Source organism: Protomyctophum parallelum (assembly GCF_964188405.1).
Source record: "Protomyctophum parallelum genome assembly, chromosome: 12".
Classification (NCBI taxonomy): domain Eukaryota; kingdom Metazoa; phylum Chordata; class Actinopteri; order Myctophiformes; family Myctophidae; genus Protomyctophum; species Protomyctophum parallelum.
Window position 1 is genome coordinate 39,492,987 of NC_139712.1, and position 26,690 is coordinate 39,519,676.

The window sequence follows — 26,690 nt, forward strand, 5'->3', positions numbered from 1 at the left end:
TGTGTGTGTGTCTGTGTGTCAGAAACACCACCAATCACTCCCACCTTTCACACAGACATTGACCATAATAATATGGAGGTCTTAACGAAGCCCTTTTTCCAATTTAACAAATTATAAATTAATAATTAATTTATTAGTGAATTAAAAATGCGAAAACGCACCCAGGGTGCAGTACCCCCCACAGCCACAAAGGGGGGTCAATATCTCGGGTAAGGGCTAGTAACGTAAATTCTCCATTCATTGTCAATGGGATTTAATTATTGATTTTGTGTTAGGACAAAAATCTAAACTATAGCTGAATATAGGAGCAATTTTTTTTTTATCGTTCGCAATCGAGGTAAAAGATTTAAATAAAGTGGGATATTGATTTGAAGTGGTATCGCCCAGCCGTAGTTATGAGTAGATTGAGGGACAGGGTATAGTATAACTTCTTCGGCTGCGTTTACGCTCTTAAAATAGCTTTACATGACTGAGAGGATGATCAGTATAGCCACTGTGAGCTGCTCTCATGCAGTGGGTTTGTGCCACAAGTGTGCGTTTTGCGGACCAGGTGAATGCATAATATAGAAGAGCGCCTGCAATAAACTATTGATACTTCGCGGGTACAGGCTTTTGTGTAGACATAATATTGGCCCGACTGTCATTAGACTGACAACCTACCTCAAACCCTAACCTAACCATAATCACAAGCACGGAGCAGCGACCGTTGTTTCCGCATGTCGGTCCGTTGGTGTGTCTAATCTGCATCCCTACTTCGCAACAGTGCATCAAAAACGTGTCATGAGAGGAAGTACGGCGACATATTGCAGTGTTGATTTCTTTTGTTAGGACTCACTTCCAGGGACCATGCCAGGGCCCATGCCCCTGTGTTGCTGCTGCTGCTGCTGTGCGACCATGGCCGGGTTGGTCTCCGACATCTGCAGGATGTCGTTGATGATGTTCTGCTTGTCCATGGCGCTGGGCAGCGACACGGGCCTCTGCTCACAGAACAGCTGCGGCTGAGAGCTCTGCAGGTCGTTCAGGATGTCGTCGAGCTCCGATGACTGGGCAGGAGGCACAGAGAGAGAGAGAGAGAGAGACACACACACACACACACGAAAAACATTAGAGGAAGAAGAGTTTTCTAGAAAGATGTTATGTACTGTACACTATCCCCCATCCTCCTCCCCACCCACACAGGTTCTCAAACTATCTACAAACAAATATTCCAGATAAGAACCAAAAAAACTTTTTTGAAACTAGATCTAGAAGTTCACGTGTCACATTACACATTTTGAGCTTATATATAGGCTATTTTTAAATAATAACCGTTAAAGTGGTTAAACTGATTTTGATGCTATATTAACACCACAGAACTCCCAGGCCTAAAGGACCCCTGGGGGTAGCCGGATCGCACGTCTTTGAGAACCACCGACATCTTCTTTATCTGAGACATAAGGGGCCGGCTCGGCCTTGCTGATAATAAAGCAGCAACCCCAGCCTGAAATGGACCACTTTTCCTGAAAATCTAGGCCAGACTTCACATTGACTTGGCTTATCAGAAAACACATTACTCCTCCGCTGCTTATCGCCTTCCGTTTGTTACGTCAGACAGACACACTCACTACTACAGTTGCTCCTCATTTCCATGCCCAATATATCTTTGAAAAACATATTATAAGCCCCCCCCCCCCCCCAATAGCCGATCTACAAGCTTACACTTGTCAAATATATTTAGTGTGTAGCCCGTGGGAATAATATGGTACAACTAAATACAGGGAACATTCGGAAATACGGTCAACTAAGCACACAGGGTTTTAGAGTTGTCAAAGCTGTGATATAACAGAAAGGCTTTTTCAGGTTGACACGATGGGAGAAGGAAGGGTTATTATGAGATGGCTGGAGCTCGGTGGCCGCTGCCAAAGTTTGCACTGCTCTGTGCTCCCCTACTGAAAACACGTGCACTGGGCCTGCGCAGTGCAGTGTGCTGCCCCAAGGCTGCATTCACATGGGGACGCTCTGTTCATACAACAGCCTTAAACATAGCAAGGCCGTACTGGGAAAACTTGCACATATATACACAAACAGTGGGTGTGTATATACAGTATATATATATTATATATACACACACACACACACACACACACAACTAGTCCATAAGTTACCCATCGTTTCCAACCACCATCCCTCAGGGCTATGGGACTGCTGTCTGCAACCATGACAGACAATCATTGTCTGTTCACAAAAAACACTAACAAATTGCATCAATCTGTGCAAAAAGTGCAAAAGTGGTTTTGTCACTGTCATCGTACAGTGATTATGCCAATACAATGCCCGTGTGAAAGTTCAGATCGATTTGTCAGCCCACTGAGGAGAAAACGCAGTTCCAGACAGACGTTTTTATAGTAGGATAGTATGATAGGATACATATATATTTACACAAACTGTATCCAACCCGTATGTGCAAAACTAGGGCTGGGCAATTAACCCAAAATATATTGAATAACTGATCTGAAGTAATCTTGCTCATGTCGGTTAAACGAATAAAAGGTAAAGAAAACAAACTAGAATTAAATTTCTTCATGGTCGAAGACCAAAGCTGTATTGTTTTTGTCCCCCTCAGCAATAGTGTATATACTTTCGTTTTTTTTGTCGGTTGTTTTTTTGTCTGTCTTTTTCTGCCACTCTTTTCTTTTTGTCCTCCTGAAATGTTACAATCCGAAGTGATATTGCCCTGTTTGTTCCTGTTTTAAGTGTGGACTTGATGTCATATGAAAAAGGACTATACAGAGACATTGGAGTTGGAGCCACATGGAGGGGGGATGAGGGAGGGAAGAGGGGTGGGAAAAAAAAAGGAAGAATCTTGGGAATTGCTCGTGTGTCATATGTGAAAATGCTATCTGTAATGTACTGCTCTTTCCAAATAAAACAAATATTATAAACAAAAACAAAAAATTGAATTTCTTATACCAACGAATCGACAGGCGAATAGATTTGTCTTTATAATAGAGTAGACTAAACGGATTAGTCTGATTAAACACTTAACCCTGCATTATACAAAAACAGTGATGAGAGCCAATCAGCAAGCTCTCAACGTGCTTCACAGCACTTCACACATGCGTTGTGAGCTTGCGGATTGGCCATCTTCATTCATTAATTGTAATCGAGGCAACATTTCAAGATAATTGTGATATTGATTTGAAGTCAGTCACACACAAACACACACAGTCAGTCACACACACACACACACACACACACACACACGTACATGTATAGTATATTATATTATACGTATAGTGTGTGGGTGGAGTTCCAAGCATCATGGTTGTAGACTGTTCCTAAAGCGTGTTGGATAGAGATGGGTAAAGACACTATGATCTGCCACACAAGGAAGATTAAAACATTTAACATTTAACTAAAGTCACTGTTGGTAGATTCATTGTCCATGCTTATTTGTCTGATTAAAAACAAAAAGAGAATACCCTTTTTCCTCCAACCTCTCCCTCTATGCTTTTTCTCCATCATGTTTATTCATTGATGTTATGTCAATAACTAAACGTGCAGCAGCCGTCTTGGCCCCCTGTGTGAACTGGATTCTCCACAGGATTTGTTCAGATAAACAAAGGTTAAGTAAAAAGCTAAAAACAGGAAAGAAGATGCTCACTACAATAAAAAAGGAGTATAGTCCACATTATGCTGAACCATCAACATTGATTTTAGTATGCGCAGTGCTTCAGGGCGAGGGGGGCCCATGGGACTAAGGTAAATAAGTTGCACCGTCTGCGAGCCGCCACCAGAGAGCAGCACACAAAGTATTCCCTGCCACAGGGCCTGAATGTACAGAGAAACTGAGGGTTGTCCCTAGATGGGGTCTATGCTGGCCAATAACGACCTTAAAGTGACATGGACCCGTCCAGATATACCCACTACACTTCCTAGGAACTTCCTCAGTCATATAACAACAACGTGCCTCCGGATTCTATCATTCGTCCACTGACATGTGACGTCACAGGTAAAAGTTAGATCATTTTTTATTAAAAAGAAAAACAAATATAAAAATGTGTATATCAATGCTGTAGACGTCAATATTGCTCAGTAGTACATGGTGGGGTCAGCCATATTGGCAATGGCACAAACTAAACACCATGACTAAGGCAAATTATTGACAGTAATGAAATAGTAATATGCACAAAGTAACCCACGGAGTGTGCTGAAAGTGTGTCTCCGTCGATGCTCGACCATGTGTTCATCCACACCTGTCCATGCATACAGAAACGACAGCCACACACACACAACAAACAAACATATCTGCTCATTCTTTCTTACAGTGCCAGCCATGTCAAGATACGGGATATGGAGGGAGAACGAGAGAGAGAGAGAGAGAGAGAGAGTCCTAATGAGGTCAGGAATGATGTAATTCTCCTGTATGCTCTCAGATTGCCCTCTTCTTCCTCCTCTCCATTTCCCTCCCCTCCCACATTCTATTCTCCCCACTCCTTTGGTTGTCTCTACACCCTTGATGGCTCCTATTTCTATCAATCTCTATTATCCTCTTCTGTCCCTTCCCTTCTGTGCATCGCTACTCCTCTTGTGTGCATCGCGAGCCAGTTGTTTGGACCCGTAATGGAACGGTACATTATTATTACACACACAGCCAGAGGACTCGTGTCGTCACTGCTGACGCTTAAAGAATAAAAACATTCTGCTTCACATTAATGCTAGCACATACCTAATTATCATGTTCTAATGTCAGAGCAGGCTGTGCCTGCGATCGGGGCGGGAGGGAGGCAGCATGAGTCATGAGACATTTTAGAAGAAAGGGAACAGAGAGGAAGATGTGGGGAAGCAGAAGTGACAGTCCTGCTGAAGAAGATTGTGGGGGGGGGGGGGGGGGGGGGGGGGGGTTGCTTAAAATAGTCATGTTGAGAAAATTGGTGTATCCTCAAAAACAAATGAAAAAGCCTCTTGCTGAAGTCACAAGTGGGGCCGCTGCTGCAACCACAACAAAGACAGTTACTGCTGTAGGTGGTATATGACGTCTGACCACAGGGTGGGGTGGGGGGGAAGTCTCACAGAGAAAAAAACTAAAGCTCACACTGTGATTTCATGAGTTAGCGTCACCTTACCGCACTCGTTATCTTGTTATGCTTTGAACACGTAATCAGTGTTATTTTATTCTCTATCGTTCCATCTATCACAATATGCTGCTGAGGCTTGTGGTTTTGGAAGGCTGTCACCTATAACATGGATTTCCTTTTTTTTCTTTTCTTTTTTGAGTTTATAAAAACTGTTCTTGGGTCTCGTCTGTGGCGGTATCAACTCCATGCATAACTGATTCTCTATCAATTTGTTTGTTAATGTATTTGGGGAGAATAGCCGGCTTTTAGCCTAAATATAGGGGGTAAAGTTTGACAGTGTTCAATGGCTTGAGAGATGCTTACATAGAGTCAACATTAAGCTCATTGTAGGGTGGTTTCCTCACAGCTTTATCATACACTCATATTAACCAACCAAACATCATGGTCGACGTAAACCTGGTAGAGATAGGTAGATTAACCTTTTTTCTCATTTTGCGCAAAGCTGATGTGGAAACGGAATATTGCTTATTTTTGTCCCCCTCCGGTTTCTGCAGACATTTTAACCCATTTTGGGCAGGAACCCCTTTTGGTATTACTTGCTTTACGAGCTTGTAGGTCTGCTATTTTTGAAAAATCGAAGAACCACTGACACAGAAACATAGCTTTTTCAGAAAACTGCCAGGACATTTTTAGAATCTGATCTCAGGTCAGAATGGGTTAATGGTACAGTCTGTAGTCTCCACACACACACACACACACACACACACACACACACACACACACACACACACACACACACACACACACACACACACACACACACACACACACACACACACACACACACACACACACACACACACACACACACACACACACACACACACACACACACACACACACACACACACACACACACACACACACACACACACACACAGTGTTGATCTAGAGATAATACAGACCCCCCTGAGGCCGCGGAGATGCCTGCAGGTGATGCTGATGGGAGACCAGCGTGTACTGTACTGTACCATACCGTCACTACTTTCAGCCATCAGCCCAGCCTCTAGTGCTGAAAGCATGGCTCTGATTTCTCATTTAGCTCCGCTCTGGCCATCAATAATTCAGCCCTCAAACAATGACGGAGAGAAAGAGAGGAAGAGACGAGAGAGAAAAATAGAGGGTTTGATACATGGATAGATAGCTGGGAAGGAGAAGGGAGAGAGGGAGGGAGGGGTCAGCGAAGGGGGAGGGATTTTGCATGACAGTACAATCACTCTTCACACATGGCCAAGCAGTGATTCTCTCATAAAAGAACAGAAACTTGCTTGCACAAATATTAACCGCTCTAATGAAGTCATGGCTTGCTTAATGCCTAACAAAAGCCCTCTTTCCGGGCTGACAAAGAAACCTATGCTATTGTAGCCACCGGAAAATTTACATTAGGCCTCGCCATCACTGCTCGAAGCTTACAGTACGAGTGCTTTAATCACTGGACGACTGTGAAATGACAAATGAGACATCCCTCCCTCTGCTTCTTCATATTCTTTCCGGTTTGTAAGTGAGGGTGTAAAACCAATGCATCAACCGGTGCAATTTAGTGTGGTGTGGCGCAGCACACTAGTATCTTCATACAGACATACAGTGTGACAATCCGTCCAGTCTCAGTGGTATTGGATTCAAGTCAAATCGTTTGTCAGTTCCACAATAGCAGCCACTGTCTGTACATTGAACTGCTCAATCCCGATTTGACCACACTTTCCGAGGTCGTGTGGTTTAGTCTAAAATTTGACCCGTGACAGCAAAGACAAAACACCCCGACTTGGTGACAAAGTTACTCTGCAAACACACAGACTGCGGATTCCATTATGCCAGGGATCGCAGTCTTTCTCCAAGACCCTCGGAGGGCTCGACGACGACATGCAATGTTTGTCCCTGCGAGTCGACTCCCCTACTCCATCTGTTTAACCTTATTCTGCCTCTGAGGCGCCATCTCACCATACCTCAAAATGAGCGAGATGTTCCATTGTTTTTTTGTTACAGTTTTTTCCTCGCATGCACCCTCCCTCCCTCCCTTCTATATTCCCAAGCACCTCCTCCCACCTTCTCTCCTCCATCGCCATGGTAGCTGGTGTGGGCGGGGGGAGGGGGGTGTTATGCACGAGGCACGAGCATATGGCTCATCATTTTCACTGTGCCTGCCGAGGCTGGACTCTCTCCTGCTGGGAAGTTTCTACACCTCTCTCATCATCATCCCCACCTCCTCCCTCTCTCTCTCTCTCTCTCTCTCTCTTTTTCTCTGTCCTGCCTCTTGTTCATTTCAGCAGCAAAACTCATTATCCGCCCCATCTCCTTCTCTCTGGCGTATAAGCCCAAGTGGCCTGGCATATACATGCAGCTTCAATACACCCCCCCCCCCCCCCCCCCCCCAAGTCGTCTGTTTCGAGGGAAATGTGCCTCAGAAAGGGAAGAGAGAGGCAGAGAGAGAGAGAGAGAGAGAGAGACGCAGAGAGAGAGAGTATGATGAGATGTTCCGAACAGGCTCACTCACTGACAACAACTACATTGCTGCCTTCTTTCCCTCGAATCCTGCAGGAGGAGTCCAGGGCAGGACACACTACAAAACATGACCTCGTCGCTTCCTCCATTACATGGAAATATCAGGTTTCATGCAGGCAGCGCCGCCCTCCTCCTCTCATTCTCCCCTGCTCACGCTCTCCCTTCTCTTTTCCCCCCGCCTCTCCCCACTCTTCTCTCTTCCTACTCTCACACTCCGTCCAAGTGCCAGGGCTGACCAGAGCTCTTTGCCAAACCCCAATGACGGTGGCCAAATGCAACCAGGATCAAATGTGCTTGAGAGCCACGGGGGCTTTCTTCCAAATGTCAGTTGTTTTGAAGCCTGGGCTGATGGCTTCCCTCTAGCCTGAGTCGAGCCTGCACAGTACACAGAGCAGTGAATACAACCAGATGCAGCATGTGGATGTGCACGAAGGAAACCGTGCATGGTGTTTGTAGCGAGTGTGTATGTGGAAAGACAGAGAGAGAGATTATGTCTTAATAATATCGTCGACAAAGGCTGTACCCTTCACACCATGTGCGCATCCCGTGCGAATGCACAACTTGGTGGAGCATGCTAGACATCTGCTGTCTAACCCAGATTAACACTCACACAGTGGGGGAAGCAACTGGAGCAGTACAGGGTCACAAAGTTTTGGGCCCTTCTCGCTGTAATGGGCCAGTGAGAAAGGAGGTTACAGTAAATTTGAAGGAGCCTCGTGTCTCACAAGTTCGACAAGGACCCGCGCATGGAGTCCACGGAAGCCTGTGATTCAAGCATGACGACAAACTCTTAACAGCGCTCCCTGGACGTCCTTTGAGGGACTGATTTAGTAGGGTAACTGAGGTAAGTAGCACACATGAGGGGTGGGGGGGTGTGTACCAGTCAAACGTACCTGTTCAGCTCGGTCGTATCCTGCGTCCTGCTTCTCCGTCTTGATCAGAGGATGTTTCCCTCCCTCCACTTTCACCTCTCCGGGCTCCAGCTTGGGCACTTTGTCCTTCAGCCCTGAGTCGTCCTTATCCAGCAGGTAGCGCAGGAGCGCGTTGTCCTTCTTCTTGGGGCTCAGTGGCTCCTGTTTGGGGGTGAGCTCCCCCGATGCAGCAGCACCAGGGCCCGCGCCTCCGCCCCCTTGGGCCTGGTCGGCCATCTCTTTGCCTGTGGCCTCGGCGGTCAGTTTGGCCAGGTCCACAGGAGAGGTGCTGTTCTGGAGCAGCTGGTGGAGGATTTTGTGTTTCTCTTTGAGGGACGTGGCGTGGGCGCTTCCTGCCGGGTGGCCTCCTCCCCGGGACCCCGCCGCGGCCTGGTCCTTACCATCGCCCCCCGCATTGGGCGAGAGGGGCGACTCCAGGGGCTCCGACTTGGTGGTGAGAAGCTGCAAGAGTTTGGTGTGGCCCTTGTCGTGAAGACGGCCATGTGCATCGTGGCCCTCGGGGGGCGGCTCTCTCTCCTCTTTGGGTTCTGCCAGGTTACCGTCCGTCTGGCCCTGGCCGTGACCCTGAGCTAGCTCCGTGTGAGGTCCAAACGACTCACCTCCTCCGCTGCCGGGAGTGCCGTTGCCTCCACTGAACTTTGACATCAGGTGTTGGTTGACCCCCGACCCCAGTGTGACTCCACCTGGAGAGCCCATCTTCCTGTCGGGGGACCCCAGTGAGTGTGTGTGGGGATGTCCATGGCCGTGTCCAACCCCGTGGCACTCACTGAGGGCCTGCAGAGCGGACAGAGAGCTGCTGGTGTAGCTGTTAGCTTGACTGCTAGCTGCACCGCTGTTGCCCACACTTGCAGGCCCGGGCCCGCCACCACACATCCCCACCGGCGAGGGCGAGTGCAGGCCACCCGCAACACGAGGACTGCTCGCCCCTCCAGGGCTACCACGGTGCCGGGGAGACAACATAGAGTTCTGTTGGGGTGGATGAGGTCCTCCAGCTGGGCTGGGGCTGCCACGAGAGGGGCTGTTCATCCTCCAGTTGGGGCCCTGCTGTGGAGGCTGCATGCCCGCAGCGTGGCTGTGCAGTGGGGGACAGCCAAAGCGGTACCCCGGCATGTGGCCACCCATGGCCATTGGTTCCCTGGGGCCGGCGGGGCCCGGAGGGGAGAAGGGCGTGGTGTTACTGCTGACCGTCGTGTCCTGGCCCTGGTGCCCTGAACCGGGCAGACTGCCCGGGATTGGAGGAGTCATGGAGGGGGTGGAGGAGGTCACAGGTTTGGGGCCCATCCCTGTGGCCTGGCTGCCAGGGCCCATGTCCTGGCCCATACCACACACAGTCTGCTCCCTGGAGGTTAAACACACAACACAGTTGGTTAGCTTACAGTTCTTTCATGGCCTTGGGCGATCTCATCACATACCAGTACTTCATAACCACAAAGAATGAAGGGTGTTTAACTTCCACACAGAGACGTCATTGTAAGTCCCTCGGCCGTGTGAGGCCGCAGATAATCGCTGATCCACTGCAATGAGTCCATGTGAACACTGAGACTCCTCTGCAAACAAATGGCAGCTCGTCACTCACAGGGGCAGACGCACCATCCACGGACACAGAGCATGCAGGTCTGCACTGTGGCTTAATCCCTCTCTTAACGCCGTTTTCACCAGACTCAGACCACTGGCGAGCTTACATTCATTACTTACTGTATCTAATGCACACGGGACATATGCAGCCATGAGCTACGACAGGTCAAAACAAGAAAGTACCTGCTTCTCTCTCTCTCTCTCTCTCTCTCTCTCTCTCTCTCTCTCACACACACACACACTCACAATGGTAGGAAACAGGCATACCTCTGTAGAATGTGCAGTGACATGTAGAGCTGGGGTTCGTTGGTAGCAGGGGAGCGTACCAGCTTACTCTTGGTATGGGCTGACACGATGGTTCCATCAGAGAGGGAAAACCGGTAGATGGGACTGAATGCTTGGCCGTGACGCAGCACTGCGAATGCACAAGCGCACGCACACACATGAATGCACGCACACAGACGCGCGCACACACACACACACACACACACACACACACCACACACCACACACCACACACGCACAAGTACAGGAATTCGATAAGCCGTTTTGTAAGCCATTCATCATTTACACACTACATTGTGATAGAATGTCACATAGATTATTCAAAGTTAGTTTGTGTAAAGTCCACGTGATAAGCTCAGCAGCCATGCAGCAATTTAAGATATTACTTTATCAATTAGTCGTTTTAACCACTTAAGCCCCATCTACAACTAGCTCACACCAGCTGCTCAGCATTGAGCAGGTTCACAGGTTCACACGGTTCACATGGGAACCGCTCACCTCCCATGTATGACGTAAGAACTAAATGGCCACCGTATGAATATACAGTAGTAAATTACAGTAGCATAGCATACAGTACAACTGTACTGTTTGAACTTTGCCAGAAAATCTGTTTTCTGTTTAATCTAAAAAGGCAAGGTAAGTAAAAGCACTGGTCAGCTGCATATTAAATTTCGCTTATGGCATTAGGGAGTAAAAAGACAATTGGGCAGCGCCCCCCAGGTTGATTACATGATTACAAAATAGGGAGAGCAGGTTGAAAGTGATTAAGAAAAGACGTGAGAAGAAATGTTGCATTTGAATGCCATTTTGCATATTATGCATCATCTTGAACAGACGGGGACAGGTTTTAACTGGGATGTTCCTAGCCGAGGGCAGGGTAGGCCCGTCACAATTATTACATAATCGCAATTATTTGAGATAATCAATCGTTTCCATGTTGAAACATGTCCATAGATTTAAAAAACAATTCAAGAATATCAGAAATAGCAGATCTACAAGCTTATTACAAGTTGTAAGCTTGTAGATCAACTATTTCTGCTATTTTGTAAATGTTTTGGAAAGAACAAAATATTAAAAGTGATTGAATGGGTCAGTGATTTCTTTGTATATTTCAGTTATCATTATTATTCAGTTTATTATTCATATTCATATTTGCCCATGTGCAATTTGTGATTAAGAAGCCTAAAAGAGGCCTGGGCCGTGGCTCAGCGGTCTGGCTGGTAATCCAGTCTGGCAGTGTGCCGCGGGTTCGACTCCCGATCCCGACGGCCTTTACTGGATGTCACCCCCCCCCCATCTCTCTCTCCCCATTTCCTGTCAGCCTACTGTCTGTCCCGCCATAAAAAATATAAAATAAAGGCGAAAGCCACAAAAAAAAGAAAAAGCCTAAAAGAAACGTTCTAATGTTCAATGCCAAAAAACCCAATTAAATCAGTAATCACAATGATTTGTGCAACAATGAATGGTCAGATAAAATGTGTATGCCACGGTGAGAGGCCGAGGGCGGGGCTCAGTGGCTCACCTTCCTGCTGGTGTCTCTTGGCAAAGGACATCTCTCCATCGTTCTGCAGGTGAAACCTCTGGATGCAGCGTCGCACCAGGTCCTCCCAGCCTGGCTTCATCGACGCCCGCAATAGGCTGGTGTCCAGGGATGTGATCTTACCTGCGCGCACACACACACACACACACAGTTAGGAACCGATAGCCATTTTCATGGGGCAGTAGTGTGCGCCAAGCCGCCGACAACACAACCACTCTCTTGTTTCTGAAATCATGGACAAGGTCCTGGATTAGTATCTGAAGAAGAACAAAGACCCAATTCTTCCCCAATTGAATTCGTACTGTCTGACAGCTTCAGCAATTGACCACCCTCACATAACAGCCATTTTCGCTCTTATGTCACCGTTGCTCAGTGGTGTGTTAATGGAGTATGTGAGTGAGGGTGTTTTGACTATGTAGTGCGCACGCGCGCACACACACTCTTGTCAGGCTGCAGTACAAATGGAGGTAGCGATGCGTTTAATGGGCTGACAGACAGACAGACTGCTGTGGAGAGTGACAGCTGCTGAGACTGACTAAACACCTGTCACTGTTCTCAACACACAGCAAGGACACCACTGGACTCTACATGACACACACACACACACACACACACACACACACACACACACACACACACACACACACACACACACACACACACACACACACACACACACACACACACACACACACACACACACACACACACACACACACACACACACAAAAGGAAGCTAAATTATAAATTCCCGTCAGCCAGTGAGTGATGGTGTGTGTGTGCGAACGCTGTGTGAGAGAGCGTGCATGTGTGCAGATGCGTGTCTGTGAGTATGCCACACACAGACAAAACTATCACATCAAAGGGCAGGTGAGAGACAGCCGACGGTCTGTGTCTACATGCCAGTGCTCAGAAAGGTACTTTACCTCCCAGAGAGAGCTGGGATGGGAGAGGCGGGAAGTTGATGCATGGAACATACATTTTTAAATCCTAAGGGTATTTAACCAAGGATATAATCATGTTTTAAATATTTGAATCTCACAGGGATGAATTATGATGCGGTGGTAGCAGGGCCGTAGGGGGATTGGGTGTTTCTTCTTTAGCTTAAGCCGCTTGGTATGCTAACGTCTTTAGCATTGTTTGGATTCATTCACATGTGTTCAGCATTGAGCAGGTTCACACGGTTCACCCTCATGTCACATTCTCAATTTGTTTCTTTTTTTAAATATGCAGACGACACAACTGTCGTTGGCTATATTAAAAATGGTGACGAATCAGCCTACAGGGCAGAGGTGGCAGCCCTCGTAGACTGGTGCACTTCGAATAACCTTATCCTAAACCTGGCTAAGACCAAATAAATTATCTTTAATTATCGGAAAAAGGGGATTATGCCCCCATCCCTGGTTATCGATGACCAGCCTGTCGAAAGGGTCGACAGTTTTAAATTCCTTGGCACCACTATATGCTGCTCCCTGAAATGGGAAGTTAACACTAGTAACATCTTGAGTAAAGCCCAACAGAGGCTTCACTTCCTACGCCTCTTAAAGAAGTTCGGTGTGACTGGGGAGGCGTTGGTTCACTTCTACAGAGCCACTGTGGAGAGTGTCCTCGTCTTCTCAGTCACAGTGTGGTATGGTAATAGCCTGGTTAATAAACCAGACCGAATTGCCTACCGGCGGATTTCGGTCTGGAGAGGCTCAATTGTACGCCCATTTTCTACACACGAAAACGTGTGCGCCCAATAGGGACACGGTATGCAATATGCGCGGGCTTTGGTACAGTGACGTTCAATGCTTGAGACCTTTGACTGACAGTAGCTCTGACCAATTGCGTCAAAGAGAAAATGTTTCCCTGGAAATGAAATCCAAGCTGAGCCTCCCCAGACTAATATCCCGCGGATCCGTGCGATATTAGTCTGGTTTATTAACCAGGCTAGTATGGTAACACCACCGACTTAGAGAGGAAACGTCTGGAAAGGGTGGTACACACAGCGTCAAAAATCATTGGCCTCGACCTCCCATCCGTCTCCTCTATCTACACCATACGCACTAAGCGCAGAATGCAGAAGTTGATCGCCGACCCCTCCCACCCTGCCTGCTCTCTTTTCGCACCCCTGCCCTCAGGTAGGAGACTCCGGTCTCTAAAGTGCAATACCTCCCGTTTTAAGAACAGCACTTATCCCGAGGCTGTTCGCCTCTTGAATGCTGACCCTCTTTTCACTCGCACTTTACAGCGTGAAGCTGCTTTGTAAAACGATGAACTGTGATGAATTTGCTATTTATTTATTCAACATGAATTGTAACGTTTTGCATTCTTCTTATTTATTGGTCCCCCTCATATGATGTCTGTACTTTTGTATCGTGTTCTGTCTGATTATGTGATGTGAATATGTGTATATATCGTATGTATGTTTTTAGTGCACTGAAACAAATTCCAATCAACTCTGTTGACATGGCAATAGTCTTGAATCCATGTGAACCGCTCACCTCCCATGTATGATGTAAGAACAAAATGGCCGCCGTATGAACATACAGTAGTAAATTACAGTAGCATAGCATACAAAACAACTTTACTGCCAGAAAAGCAGTTTTTTGTTTTTTCTAAAAGGCAAGGTAAGTAAAAGCACTGGTCAGCTGCATATTATTTCGATTATGGCATTAGGGAGTAAAAAAAAGAGGGGTGCTGAGCTACATGACATGTATGACACAAATTTGATATGTTCAGAATACAGTGTTTCCCATAGGATAAAGTTGTAGCAGCAGTGGTGAAAATTCCTCAAAATAAGTCTGGTGTCTTTCATATTGACAGGTGTCGTGGTGGCCCTTTGGACACCTCCAGGCAAATATACTCTGTCTTTTTGTATTTGCAAGATTATTAAGACTAGTCCTTACCCAGATATTTGCCCCCCCTTGTGGCCGTGAAGGGTACTGCGCCCGGGTGCGTTTGTAATTGACTAATTAATTAATTAATAATCATTAATGTGTCAAATCGAAAAAAGGGCTTCGTTACGCCCTCCATATTCATATGGTCAATGCCTGTGTGAGTGGGAGTGATTGGTGCAGGCAGTAAGGAGCTACGGCAGTGTTTCTGACACACAGACACACACACAGACACACGGACAGACATTCGGTTAATTATAGTATGATTGATCTTAATTCACAGATGTTTCCTTGCACCTTTCAATCAATTGATTATGATTGAGGTAACGGTATTGCATGCTTGACATTAAAAAAAGGGTATCAACACGTTGCATTGCAACACAATCTTTTGGGGAGGCCATGCAATCTATGGAGTAAAGTTACGGGACTCTTTTTGTCTTTGGGAATTATCCTGATCATTTGGTTTGATTCAATGTTTCAATTGAATCAAACCCAGTGCCCGCTGTATGTGCATGCATAAAGTGAGTGGCAAAGTGAGTTTAACGTTGATTAAGATCATCTAATGCAGGGGTAACCAACCAGGGGTTCGCAAGCTACCAGTAGCTCGCACGAGCCATTCAAGTAGATCCCGGAGTGAGCGGGTGTCAGACTGACAGGCAGCCAGTCCATCACTACCAATACACAGAACGTGCATTTAGAATAGCTCGCCGTGATGGCCCCAGACATGTGTTGGGCCATCAACTGCGGTGTTTGTTTGTCTGACTATTATGCACAACTTGTGCATAATAGTCATGCATATCAGAACAGAACAGTATAAAAACCCACAGAGCTAAACAGCCTCTCACTCACTACTATACCTACACAGGCAAGCATGCAGTGACTACTCTACTCTGACTATGGAAGATCTGGCGGAAATAAATCATAAATAAATAATAATTTCCACCAGGAATTGGGAGCATGCATCCTTCCGACTTAGCCATGTTTTGGCTCAGTGCAAGGAACCATTTACGGACAGGGACATCGTTTAAGAATTGCTGAATGTCACGGTGGCCTGCTTGTTTTCTAACCATAAAAACAAGGAGGAATTTAAAGCATTGATAAACGTTTTCAAAGACTTGTCAATATGTGAATACTTTTCACTTCAAGTCCACTGATATGCCACGGACACCGCCCAGCTAATTGTGTTTTTCCCTGATTTTACCACCAAAGAGGACTTTCTAGCCCTTATTCTGTTGGAAAAAAAGGACCCGGGGTGAGGATGTGTACAATGCATTCAAGGATTTAATTGCGTGAGGACAAGATTCCTCTTCATAAAATCCTATCAATGACAACGGATAAAATGGAGATTTATGAACTGGTAACTGACTATCCACTGGAGGACAGAGCTAAAAAGCAGGACTTTTTTGTTTACTTGTGAGCAGAGAGAAGTATCCCCTGATTGTGTCTTGTGCACTCAAATGCCTATTTTGGCTCCACTTATGTTATGTGAAATGGCCTTTTCACAAATGAAAATTAAATCCAAGTTTAGAACTCGTATGACTGACTCATATCTTAATGATAGCCTCACACTGGCAATCACCTAAAAACGCTTGCAGATAATGTGCAGTCACAGCAGTCTCATTAAAGGTGGGCTGACACTGTCTGAAAGTATTGTATCAGTCACCATAACTGTTCAAATATATGATCATGTACTGTATGCATTTGTCATTTGAACATCTGTAAATATGAATATTCATCGAACTGAGAAACTAAATAGTGTGCTATATAAGCAATTAATTTCATGTCCTTTGCGTTTTGTTTTATTAAAAAAAAAACTCAACAAATAAGATAATAATATGTATATTTCTAATACATTTGTCTTCATATTTAGGCATTAATTATATAACTATCAGTTATTTATTCGTAAACTATAGTCTCTGGATGTGTGCACATGAATTGAGCCTGTCAGAAATCGCAAAAAACAAGTGTTTTTTTTAAACACATTTTAGTGGTAGATCATGGCTTACAATTGGAAATAAAATGGGCTCTTGGGCTTGAAAAGGTTGGTTACCACTGATCTAATGCAATCGGTTTTCTGTTTAGATATATGGGCTGTCAAAGCCAGAAAGTAGTTTTTTGCCACTCAGTAGGTGTTCCCGCATAACTTCCGGCTATAATGATGATGTCGCGCGCACACCCTCTATATGCTAGTATTGATGATCTGGTAAACGCAAAGTTAATTGACCTGAATATGAGGCGATAAACCTTTCTGCATACTAGTGGAAATAGACGGAGCTATTGAGAGAGTAGGACTACGACCACAGACTTCCATTCTAAGCTGTGAATATTTAAATATTCAAACATTGATTGCCAAAACCACCTTACAATTAATTCAAAATGTGTGTTTCTGTGTGCTCACAGATAACAAGAACAAGAAAAATGTGACATGAAGCTACAAACTGACTTAAGTGTGACTTAAAATTACAAATCTACAGCTACAACTCCAAACCACAGCTACAAATCAAAGTTGAGCTGATCTCAAAGTTTTACGTCACCAATTAGAGCCAATAATTGCTGCTCTGTTCTGTAAACAGAAGAAACCCTAGCCGCAATTTGCAACATTAGATTTTTTTAGAATGGGGTGAATCTAGAGTTGCAATACCCTCCATTGACATCCCATTGATCCAAATAGCATTTCTGATCTGCTTGTATTAACACTTAACCCGCCGCCATGAATTAATAGCGTATTGCCACTGTCCTACTTGGTGTTGATGTGCTAACGAACGGTGGCTAACGATACAATCGGATCAAAACATGGATTAAAGAATGTAAACCCTGGAAAACGGAGAAGCCGCGTTTGGCAGGCTAGTACTAATTTAACCCTCACCATTATCCTCTTTCAAACGGCAAAGCGTCTGTTTCATAAAAATCCACCGTAAACATATCAGCTACTTTCTGTCAAGAAATTCTGTGCAGGTGATTATTTTTCTAAGTGTTGGGGTTTGCACGAGCGCAGGGGTTCAGAATATGAGATTTAATCGATACAGATTTATCTGTAGTAGTATTATATTAATCAAAATTAATCCTACCGCTTTCTCTCGATTTCAAGGGTCATTTTTGTGCTGTTGGCTGTTAACCCATTTTTCAGAAAGCTGTCAAGATGTAGAATACATTTTGATATCTGATCTCAGGTCAGAATGGGTTAATCCTACCGCTCTCTCGATTTTCAAGGGTCATTTTTGTGCTGTTGGCTGCTAACCCGTACCTTGTAGGTCTTGGCGTGTGGTGAAGCTCTCATGGGTGGGCAGCATGGGCCTCTCCTTCATGGGCACCCTGCGAGCCACGCAGATCAGACATGACTGGAAGTCTGTGAGAGAGAGAGAGAGAGAGAGAGAGAGAGAGAGAGAGGTATAGACAAAGATGGAATGGAGGCAAAAGAAGGTGATAACAGCGAAGGGAGGATGGAAAACCGATGGAGGGAAAAGGAACAAGGGAGAGGAAAGAAAGAGGACACAGGAGAGAGGAGGGAAAAGGAGAAGGAGGATGGGGATATAATGAGAGAGAAATGAAATGCATGTTATTCCCAGGCAGCGTTATTAATACAGTTATTAATGAGCAGAGGGAACACAGCCCATAGCTCGGATCATGAGGGGGAGGAGTTGCTATTGCTGCTGGTGGGGGACATGATGGAGTGTGACCTTTGAGAGCTAGATGTGTGTGTGTGTGTGTGTGTGTGTGTGTGTGTGTGTGTGAGAGAGAGACTGGGTTCCCCCACCGAGCCTTCTCAACACTGGTGACATCTCCCCTGGCCCAACATTAAAGGCTGCTATCCCTCACTTCTGACAGTCGCCAAACACACACACAAGTCCGTGCCAAGTCCAGGACTGGGGTGACCCCGAAAATCTGCCATCCCAGCCTTCCAGTGTCAGTAATTCCCACAGACACACAAATACACATTCCTCGTGACTTGTAAACAGGCCCTCTTGGTGGTCTGGGCTTTAGATCTGCAAGTCTCTCTCAACTCTCTCCGTTTTCTTGCTCTCCTTCCTTCCTTCCTTCCTCTAACTGGATACATTCGTGCAAATGTAACAATTGAACACACACACACACACACACACACACACACACACACACACACACACACACACACACACACACACACAGGGCTCTAGGTGGTCTTTTTGCCAAGGTATGGCAGGCAGAACTGGCAGAACAGCTGCTCACAAAGAAAAGGCCCAAAGAGGATAAAGGCACAGAGAGACTGGAGCTCTGGAATGAAACTGAAGCCTTTTCACTACGTCTCTGTTACATTTAAGCAGAGCTGCAGTCAAAGAACTGGATTTAATATAGGTGTATATATTAGGGCTTAATTCTTATTTGTGCTTTAAAACACATTCACAACATAAATAAAACAAAAGTGCTTGTGACTAGATTCTAACTACATTGGATCCTTTGGAACACAGTTCTTTCTTCCATTTCCAAGTAACCATGTTGGACATAAGGTTTCCACCCGATATCAGCGTCAATATGCCATTTGAGGTCGTCGTGGTCTTTCAAAACAACACGGATGAAAACTAAAACGACTGTTTTGGTTATTGCGGTGACGATCATGCTCCAAACCGCGGCATTGTGCAGTTCCAAAGTGTAAAGCCGGGGAAAGCCAGCTGACCTCTCTGTGACTGTTAACAGACGGAAAAGAACAAACAGAGCGAACCAACCGGTTCCGAGGAACGCTTACAGATGTTTGCACGGGTCACTACTGCAGCGCCATGTCTCTGATTCTCCAATGCGTTGAAAATGCGAGAATGTTGAAAAATATATATATATTCATGTTTTCCACATGCTGTTGCTGCTACACTGAAAGCATACTCATGAATCCAGAGTGAAAATATCTGCGCTTCAAGAGTCAGAGGAACCCATTTGTGAGGAAATGTGGATGAATTATGAATGCACTGTGTAATGAATGCTGTCCAGTGTGGAGCGATGCAGTGGATAGAAAACGATGATCTTCACTTGTCCAACTTTTTTCCTTTTACCGTGACTAAACTACCCTCCTCTAGAGCCAGGCCGATGGTACATATCGGTTTGGCGAAATATCGGCCTTTAGTATGGTAATTTGTAAATTAAGTAATGCAGATGTTTAAGTATAATTCAACTCTTCTCTAACGGTCCATTCAGTTACCAACTTTCTTTTTAACCCCCTCAAGAACCACTGTGGTCCCGGACCACTGGTTGAAAACCACTGGCTAAAGTGGTTAAATAAAAAGTTATTTGTCGGTCAATATCAGAAATCTGGCATTGTCGGGCTCTACCCTCCTCCCTGGACATTGTGAGTCCAGAGAGGGGAAAGGGGGTGACTGTGCTGCACTGTGCTCAATCAAACCCCATTGGCCCCCTTTTCTCATCTCCTCTACGTACCATCTCCTTCCTCCTTAATGGATTTGGGCTCCGACACGGCAAAGCACTGCATAGTCTCGTATTTCTGCTGCTAGGCTCGTGCTCGCGGGACTCGTCCTGGTTGTCGCCGTGGGGTTCACCAGCATGCGACAGTTGAACGTGTGGCTGTTCCTCCTCGGACCCTCGCTGGACCACGGGACGCCGTTGACTAGGAGGAGACAGGGGGGAGAACGAGAGGTTGATTAGACAAAAAAAAGAGGCTTATTGTGGTTCCATTTAACATCCACTAAAAACACCTGCAATAAGTGTGACGATCCTCCTTCGTCAAAGATACGGGCACTTCAAAGATATATATATATGAGAGAGAGAGATATATATATATATAAATATGAGAGAGAGAGAGAGAGAGAGAGAGAGAGAAGAGATAGAGAGAGAGAGAAGGCAGCAGAGAGAGAGAAGCAGCAGAGAGTAGTTGCAGGGTAGAGATCAGTCATGATAAGCAGTTGTAAGTGTGAGCCCTGAGCCATCGCTCCACAGACATGTATCACAGCCAGGGCTCCATATGCACGTCCTCTAAAACGCCCTTGCCAATCTTTCCCTTCTCTCCTGACACACGCAAGCGCACACACACACACACGCAAGCGCGCGCACACACACACACACACACACACACACACACAACTTTCGCGCTAGCAAACTCCCTTTGCACTCCATCTGGTTGGTGATCTCATTGGGTGCATTGATAATCTCCCAGTATCTGGGACACGCAGCAGCCCTGCTGATCATTTCCAGGGTGCTCTGCTCTGCCACCCAGATGGACAGGCACTCAGATCTCCTTCTGAGCACCGGGAGGGATGATGGACCGATGGGCGGAAGAGGAGATCAGAGTAGAAGAGAGTTGGAGAGAGAGATAGAGAGGAAAGGGGAGACAGGAGCTCACTGCTGATGGAGGGCACTGACATACATTATCACCACCCACCTCTCTTGGGAGAGGACCAGAGAGCAGCAGAGTGGTAATAGAGATGGTCAGTTAGGGAGAAAGAGAGAAACAATGAAAAAAGAGAGGATGAGAGAAACAGTAAAAGAGAGGAAAGGAAGGGCATGCGATGAAGAGTGCACAGGAGTGATGCAGCTGACAGCGGAGAGAGACGACCAAAAAGGAAGTTAATTAGTCAAAAAGGAAGGGTGGGAGGGGGAGGGGGAGGGGAGAGAGAGAGAGAGAGAAAAGGCAAAAGACCAAGGCTGAGCATCAGCAACAGAGAGAATGAAGGGCACATAGTCTCTAAGCATGCAGTGCCAACCCTTGTGCCAATTTGGGGGTTTTTGGGTCCAATTTTACACAGTCAGAGTTAAGGAACACCGAGGATTTTATGGTGCTTACAATTGCTTATAGTATGCTTTTGAATTGGCCAGCTGTTCCATTTCAGTTCTGCAGCAGTTTAACTGGAAACGCTCTCCAACACATGAGCTAACGAACGGAGGAGGAGAAGATGGAGGGTGATGAGAGAGAAAGAACCGACTACTAGACACTAGAATGGAGGGTAGGGAAGGAGGAGAGAGAACCGTGTAGACTAGAGACTAGAAAAGGATCGAGGGTGGGTAGGGAAGGAGAGAGAGAGAGAGAGAGAGAGAGAGAGAAGACACAAAACCAACAGCAACAGACATCCCGTCAGAGAAGAAGAGTTGAGGGCTAACCGAGGATTTGGGCAGCAGGTTCTTGATGAACTCGGCGTGGTCGCCCACATGCAGGACGCTGTACACGCTGGTGTTCATGCTCCTCCTGGTTGTAGCGCAGATACTGCGTCACGTTCTCCGACACAAACACGATGTTGCCCTCCATGTTCACGACGAAGAAGAAGCCGTCCAGGGCCTGGAAGAGAAGAAGAACCGTTATTGTCACGTCACAGGTTGAAAATCGGTAACACTTCCAACACTCAGAAGTTCATGGTCTATTCGATGCATGCATTGATCACATTTATAAATGTTTATAATCAAGCATGACAACTTATAACCACGTTTAGAACGTATTAGGGCTGACCTCGATTAGTCGAATAGTCGACTAATCGATCGGAACGGGTCTCAGTCGACTGACCACCTCTTAGTCGATGTTCATCAAAAATAAAATAAAATAAAATTGTATATAAAAATACAATATTTACAAAAATATACAAAAATATTGTATTATTCCACTAGGTCTGTGGGGGACATAAACACATTTGAACATTCTGACTGTTCAAATCTCCAATGTGCATGTGGAGTGTGTCTGCCTGTGTGGCAATGTGCCACTGCCTGTGACTTCAATCGCACAGTGCGCTGGCCTGATAGACTCCAGAATCTCAATCTCACCTGCTGTGCTCAATCTGGCTAATGACAAGCCTCTCAGTTGTTAAAAAAAAGATTTGAACAGTCAGAATGTTCAAATGTGTTTATGTCCCCCACAGACCTAGTGGAATAATGCAATATTTTTGTATATTTTTGTAAATATTGTATTTTTATATACATTTTTTTTTTTTTGCTCAGTCGACTATTAGTCGACTAACAGCAAATGTATTCATCTATCAGTCGACTATACAAATCCTTAGTCGGGGACTAGAACGTATTATAAGTGCTGGTCCTAATGCATTATAAGCTCAGCAGAACAACACACTTATAACCGTCTTTGTTATAAATTGTTATGCATATTTATTTATAAACATTTATAACAAGTGTTAGGGGATGTTATCATGTTAATAGTTAACCCTTTTTTTTCCACTTAATTTTTATTGAAGGAAGAAACAGACAAGAAAAACAACAAACAGGACTATACGGAAAGAAAAAGAAGAGAAAAAGACAAAAAAGTAAAAGGGCTGCATTTTTCATATTACAAAAAACATTCAATGAAATCCTATTGCAATATCGCTAGGCTGAGAAGAGATTCCACTTTTCCCACTTTTTATAGAATTTATCCTCTTGTAGTCTAAGTATGAATGTTAGTTTTTCCATAGCATACAGTTCCTCAATAATGTCCACCCATTGATCTTTCGTTGGTGGGTCCTGTTGGCACCAGCGTCGTGTGATTGCTTTTTTACTTGATGCTAAGAGGATCTTGATTAAATATTTATCATGTATTAGAAACTCTTCAGGGATATTTCCCAACAGTAGAAAAGAAACAGTCAGAGGTATCTCAAAACACAGAATGGTCTCCAAGGTGGAGTGGATATCCTGCCAGTATTTCTGAATTTTAGGACAAGACCAGAAAATATGAGCATGGCCCGCCCCCTTGTGGCCACACTGTCTCCAGCATGGAATCTGTTTTCAATTGTCTTGACTTGATTTTGGGTGTAATAAAAAATCTCATTAGGTTCTTCCAACAGAATTCTCTCCACATTCTTGAGTTGGTGGATGTAATTTGTGTTTTGCACATGTTTACCCATTCCTCTGATGTGATGGTAATCTCCAACTCTTTCTCCCAATTAGTTTTAATGTACTCTGTGGAGTTAGTCCTAGCTGAAACCAGGTCATTATATATACTGGATACTACTCACTCATGCTTATATGCCTGAATAAAAACCTGTATGAGATCGTTTGAGGCCACCGGCTCGGATGCTTTCACCTCCCCCATGAAGTACTCTCGTATTTGGAGGTAAAAAAGTCCTTGTTATCTATACACATACACATATTTTTCAATTGTTCAAAGTTCAATAACACATTGCCTTTCATGGCAGTACAGTAAGAGGAAAAACCATACCGAGCCCATCGCCTGAAATGGGCGATCTCAACACCCTGATTGTCCTCTCCATTCTGAACTGTTTCACGACTTTGAACCAGGTATTTAAAGTAAATATTGTAAATGGGTCTAAAATGTCATAGTATGACTTAGCCTGGTCTTTGTTCCCAATTAAAGACTGAATAGGGATGTTGATTGATTACATTTCCAAAGCTTTCCATTTAGCCTCGCATTTATCATCACACCAACATATTAAAGGTCTTAATTGTGACGCATAATAGTAATCCCTCAAATTTGGGAGGGATAGTCCCCCTCTTTCTTTAGGGAGTTGTAAAGTTTGGAATCTTTTTCCGTTCCAGATAAATCTAGATATCATTTTGTCCCATTCACAAAACTGTTTGGCAGGCACCTCCACTGGTAGAGACTGAAAGAAATATAATATCCTAGGTATAACATTCATCTTGACTGCTTCTATTCTAGAACTTAAGTCCAAGGGTGACAGAGACCATCTCTCTATATCTTTTTTAATTTGTGTGATTATGGGTTGATAATTTGCTTCATAGAGTTTAGATAGGTCCTTAGTCAACCTTATTCCCAGATATTTAATTGATTTAGAGTTCCAATTGAAAGGGTAAAGTTCTTTTGATTCCTTTGAGGGCTTGTAATTATAAGAGTGTATCTGTGTTTTATCCACATTGAGTTCATAGACTGAGAACCGACCATACATTTCCAAGGAGCTCATTAATTTGGGGAGGCATCTATCCGGATTTTTAAAATAAATTAACAAATCATCTGCATATAAAGCTAGCTTCTGCTCATCATCATTTATAGGGATTCCTTGTATTTGAGGGTCTTCTCTGATTGCCTGGGCCAGGGGTTCTATAAAAATGGCGAACAGTGCTGGACTGCAGACGCAGCCTTGACGGACGCCACGTGACAGAGTGAATTGGTTCGAAAGGTGTCCATTTATTTTAACTCTTGCTGTGGGTTTTGTGTACAAAGTTTTGAAACATTTAATTGATTCTTCAGTAAAGCCAAATTTTTGCTTTAAAAGCATCGAGGCTTACTAAGACAGAGCTTATTTTATGTTGTTTTACGTGATTCATGACATGTAGAGTCCGCCTTATATTGTCTTGTGTTTGGCGTCCACGGATGAAGCCAGTCTGGCAAGTTTCGATGATCTCGGCCAAAAAGGTGTTCATGCGTTGGGCCATGATTGAGGCATATAATTTGTAATCAACATTCAGAATAGATATTGGCCTATATGAGCCACATAGGTCCTTATCTTTGCCCTCCTTAGGAATCACTGTTATGATTGCTTCGCTCCATGAGGGAGGGATTACTCCCTCCTTGAGAGTAAAATTAAAAGATGTCAGGAGTAAAGGCAAGATCTCAATCCGAAAAGTTTTAAACCATTCTGCTGGTAGGCCATCACTGCCTGGAGATTAATTTGTTTTGAGATTAGAAATTGCCTTTTCTATTTCCTCTATTGTTATTTTGGCAGTCATGATTTTATTTTCACCTTCTCCTATAGAGCACTGAAGTCTGACGTCACTTTCAGTAGAGGGCGTCAGTCCCCAGGTTCATGTATTTGTTTAGTTGCATTGAAATCGCCATAGGAGGATTTTTTGATTGCTTCATATAAGAACTGTGTTTGAAAAATAAACATGTCATCCCGGCCGCTTCACTCATATTGATATGAAGAATCAACTGACTGAGAGAAAACGCTATTGTTACTGCTGCTGAATTAGTTAGATTTTCGCTAGAAGCAGACTATCATATATGAGTGACTGACTGTTGCAAACGATACAGAGACACCTCCCTGACAATAACGCCGAGACAGCTTGTTTATTTTTGGACCACAACGCTTATAGTAGACGATATTAAGATCACCCCATGTTATTCTCCATAGAGAAACTATTTCCGCGAACCAGGGGAATCGTCGGGATGAGCGAGTTACGTCAGGACTTTGGTGCTCTATACAGGGGAGGTCTAAGGAATCCAGGAAAGATGTTGCTGCTTCCTTATTCACTTGAAATGGTTGCGTGTACAGATTTTTATAATACGTCTCAAAGGCTCCCTCGATATCATCCAGATTACTATATGTTTCTCCTGTTTAAGGATCTTTAATTTTATGGATTGCGTTATGAGTCTGTTGTTTACGTAGCCGCCTGGCCAATATTTTCGTAGCCTTTGGGCCTGATTCATAAAAAGTTTGTCTAATAAATCTGCATTTTTTCTCATAGTCATTCTTATAGACATCATCAATTTCCTTCCTAATACCCTTAATCTGTTGTAACTGATTATCTTGCTTGTCCTTATGTTGTTGTTCCAGTTGTTTTAATTTTGTGGTTAATTGTTGACGTTTGTAATCCTTTGCCTTCTTCAAAGTTGAAGCAATGGCAATCATCTTTCCTCTAAGTACGGCTTTAGCAGCATCCCATAGCATCACTGGGTTCACCTCACCATTATCATTGTCCTGTATATAAGTTTTAATATCTGATTTGATGCTCTCTGTGAGTAATTTGTTATTTAAAATTCCTGTATTGAGTCTCCATAGCGTATTTCTTGGTCTGCTGTCCAGATGTAAAGTCAAATAAACAGCAGCATGGTCAGATATATCAGTTGAACCCAATGCGCAATCTCTTATTCTATGTCTGTCACCCTTAGACATGAATATATAGTCAATTCTCCTGTGTACAGAATGAGGCACTGAAAAATGTGTGGTCTCTCTCGGACGGATGGAATTCTCGCCACACATCAAACATGCCTGATTCCTCC

General features: G+C 44.7%; 1 protein-coding gene across 1 annotated transcript in view; it reads right to left on the reverse strand.

Annotated features, from left to right (window-relative positions):
• The window catches only part of ncoa2 (nuclear receptor coactivator 2), a 101,076-nt gene that overhangs the window by 23,418 nt on the left and 50,968 nt on the right, over positions 1–26,690 (reverse strand). Inside the window, 11 exon segments of the mRNA XM_083778260.1 lie at positions 836–1,043; positions 8,510–9,887; positions 10,391–10,538; positions 11,931–12,071; positions 18,072–18,173; positions 20,225–20,296; positions 20,299–20,340; positions 20,343–20,411; positions 21,899–21,904; positions 21,907–21,977; positions 21,979–22,073. Of these exon segments, the coding sequence (XP_083634386.1) occupies positions 836–1,043; positions 8,510–9,887; positions 10,391–10,538; positions 11,931–12,071; positions 18,072–18,173; positions 20,225–20,296; positions 20,299–20,340; positions 20,343–20,411; positions 21,899–21,904; positions 21,907–21,977; positions 21,979–22,073 (2,332 nt within the window).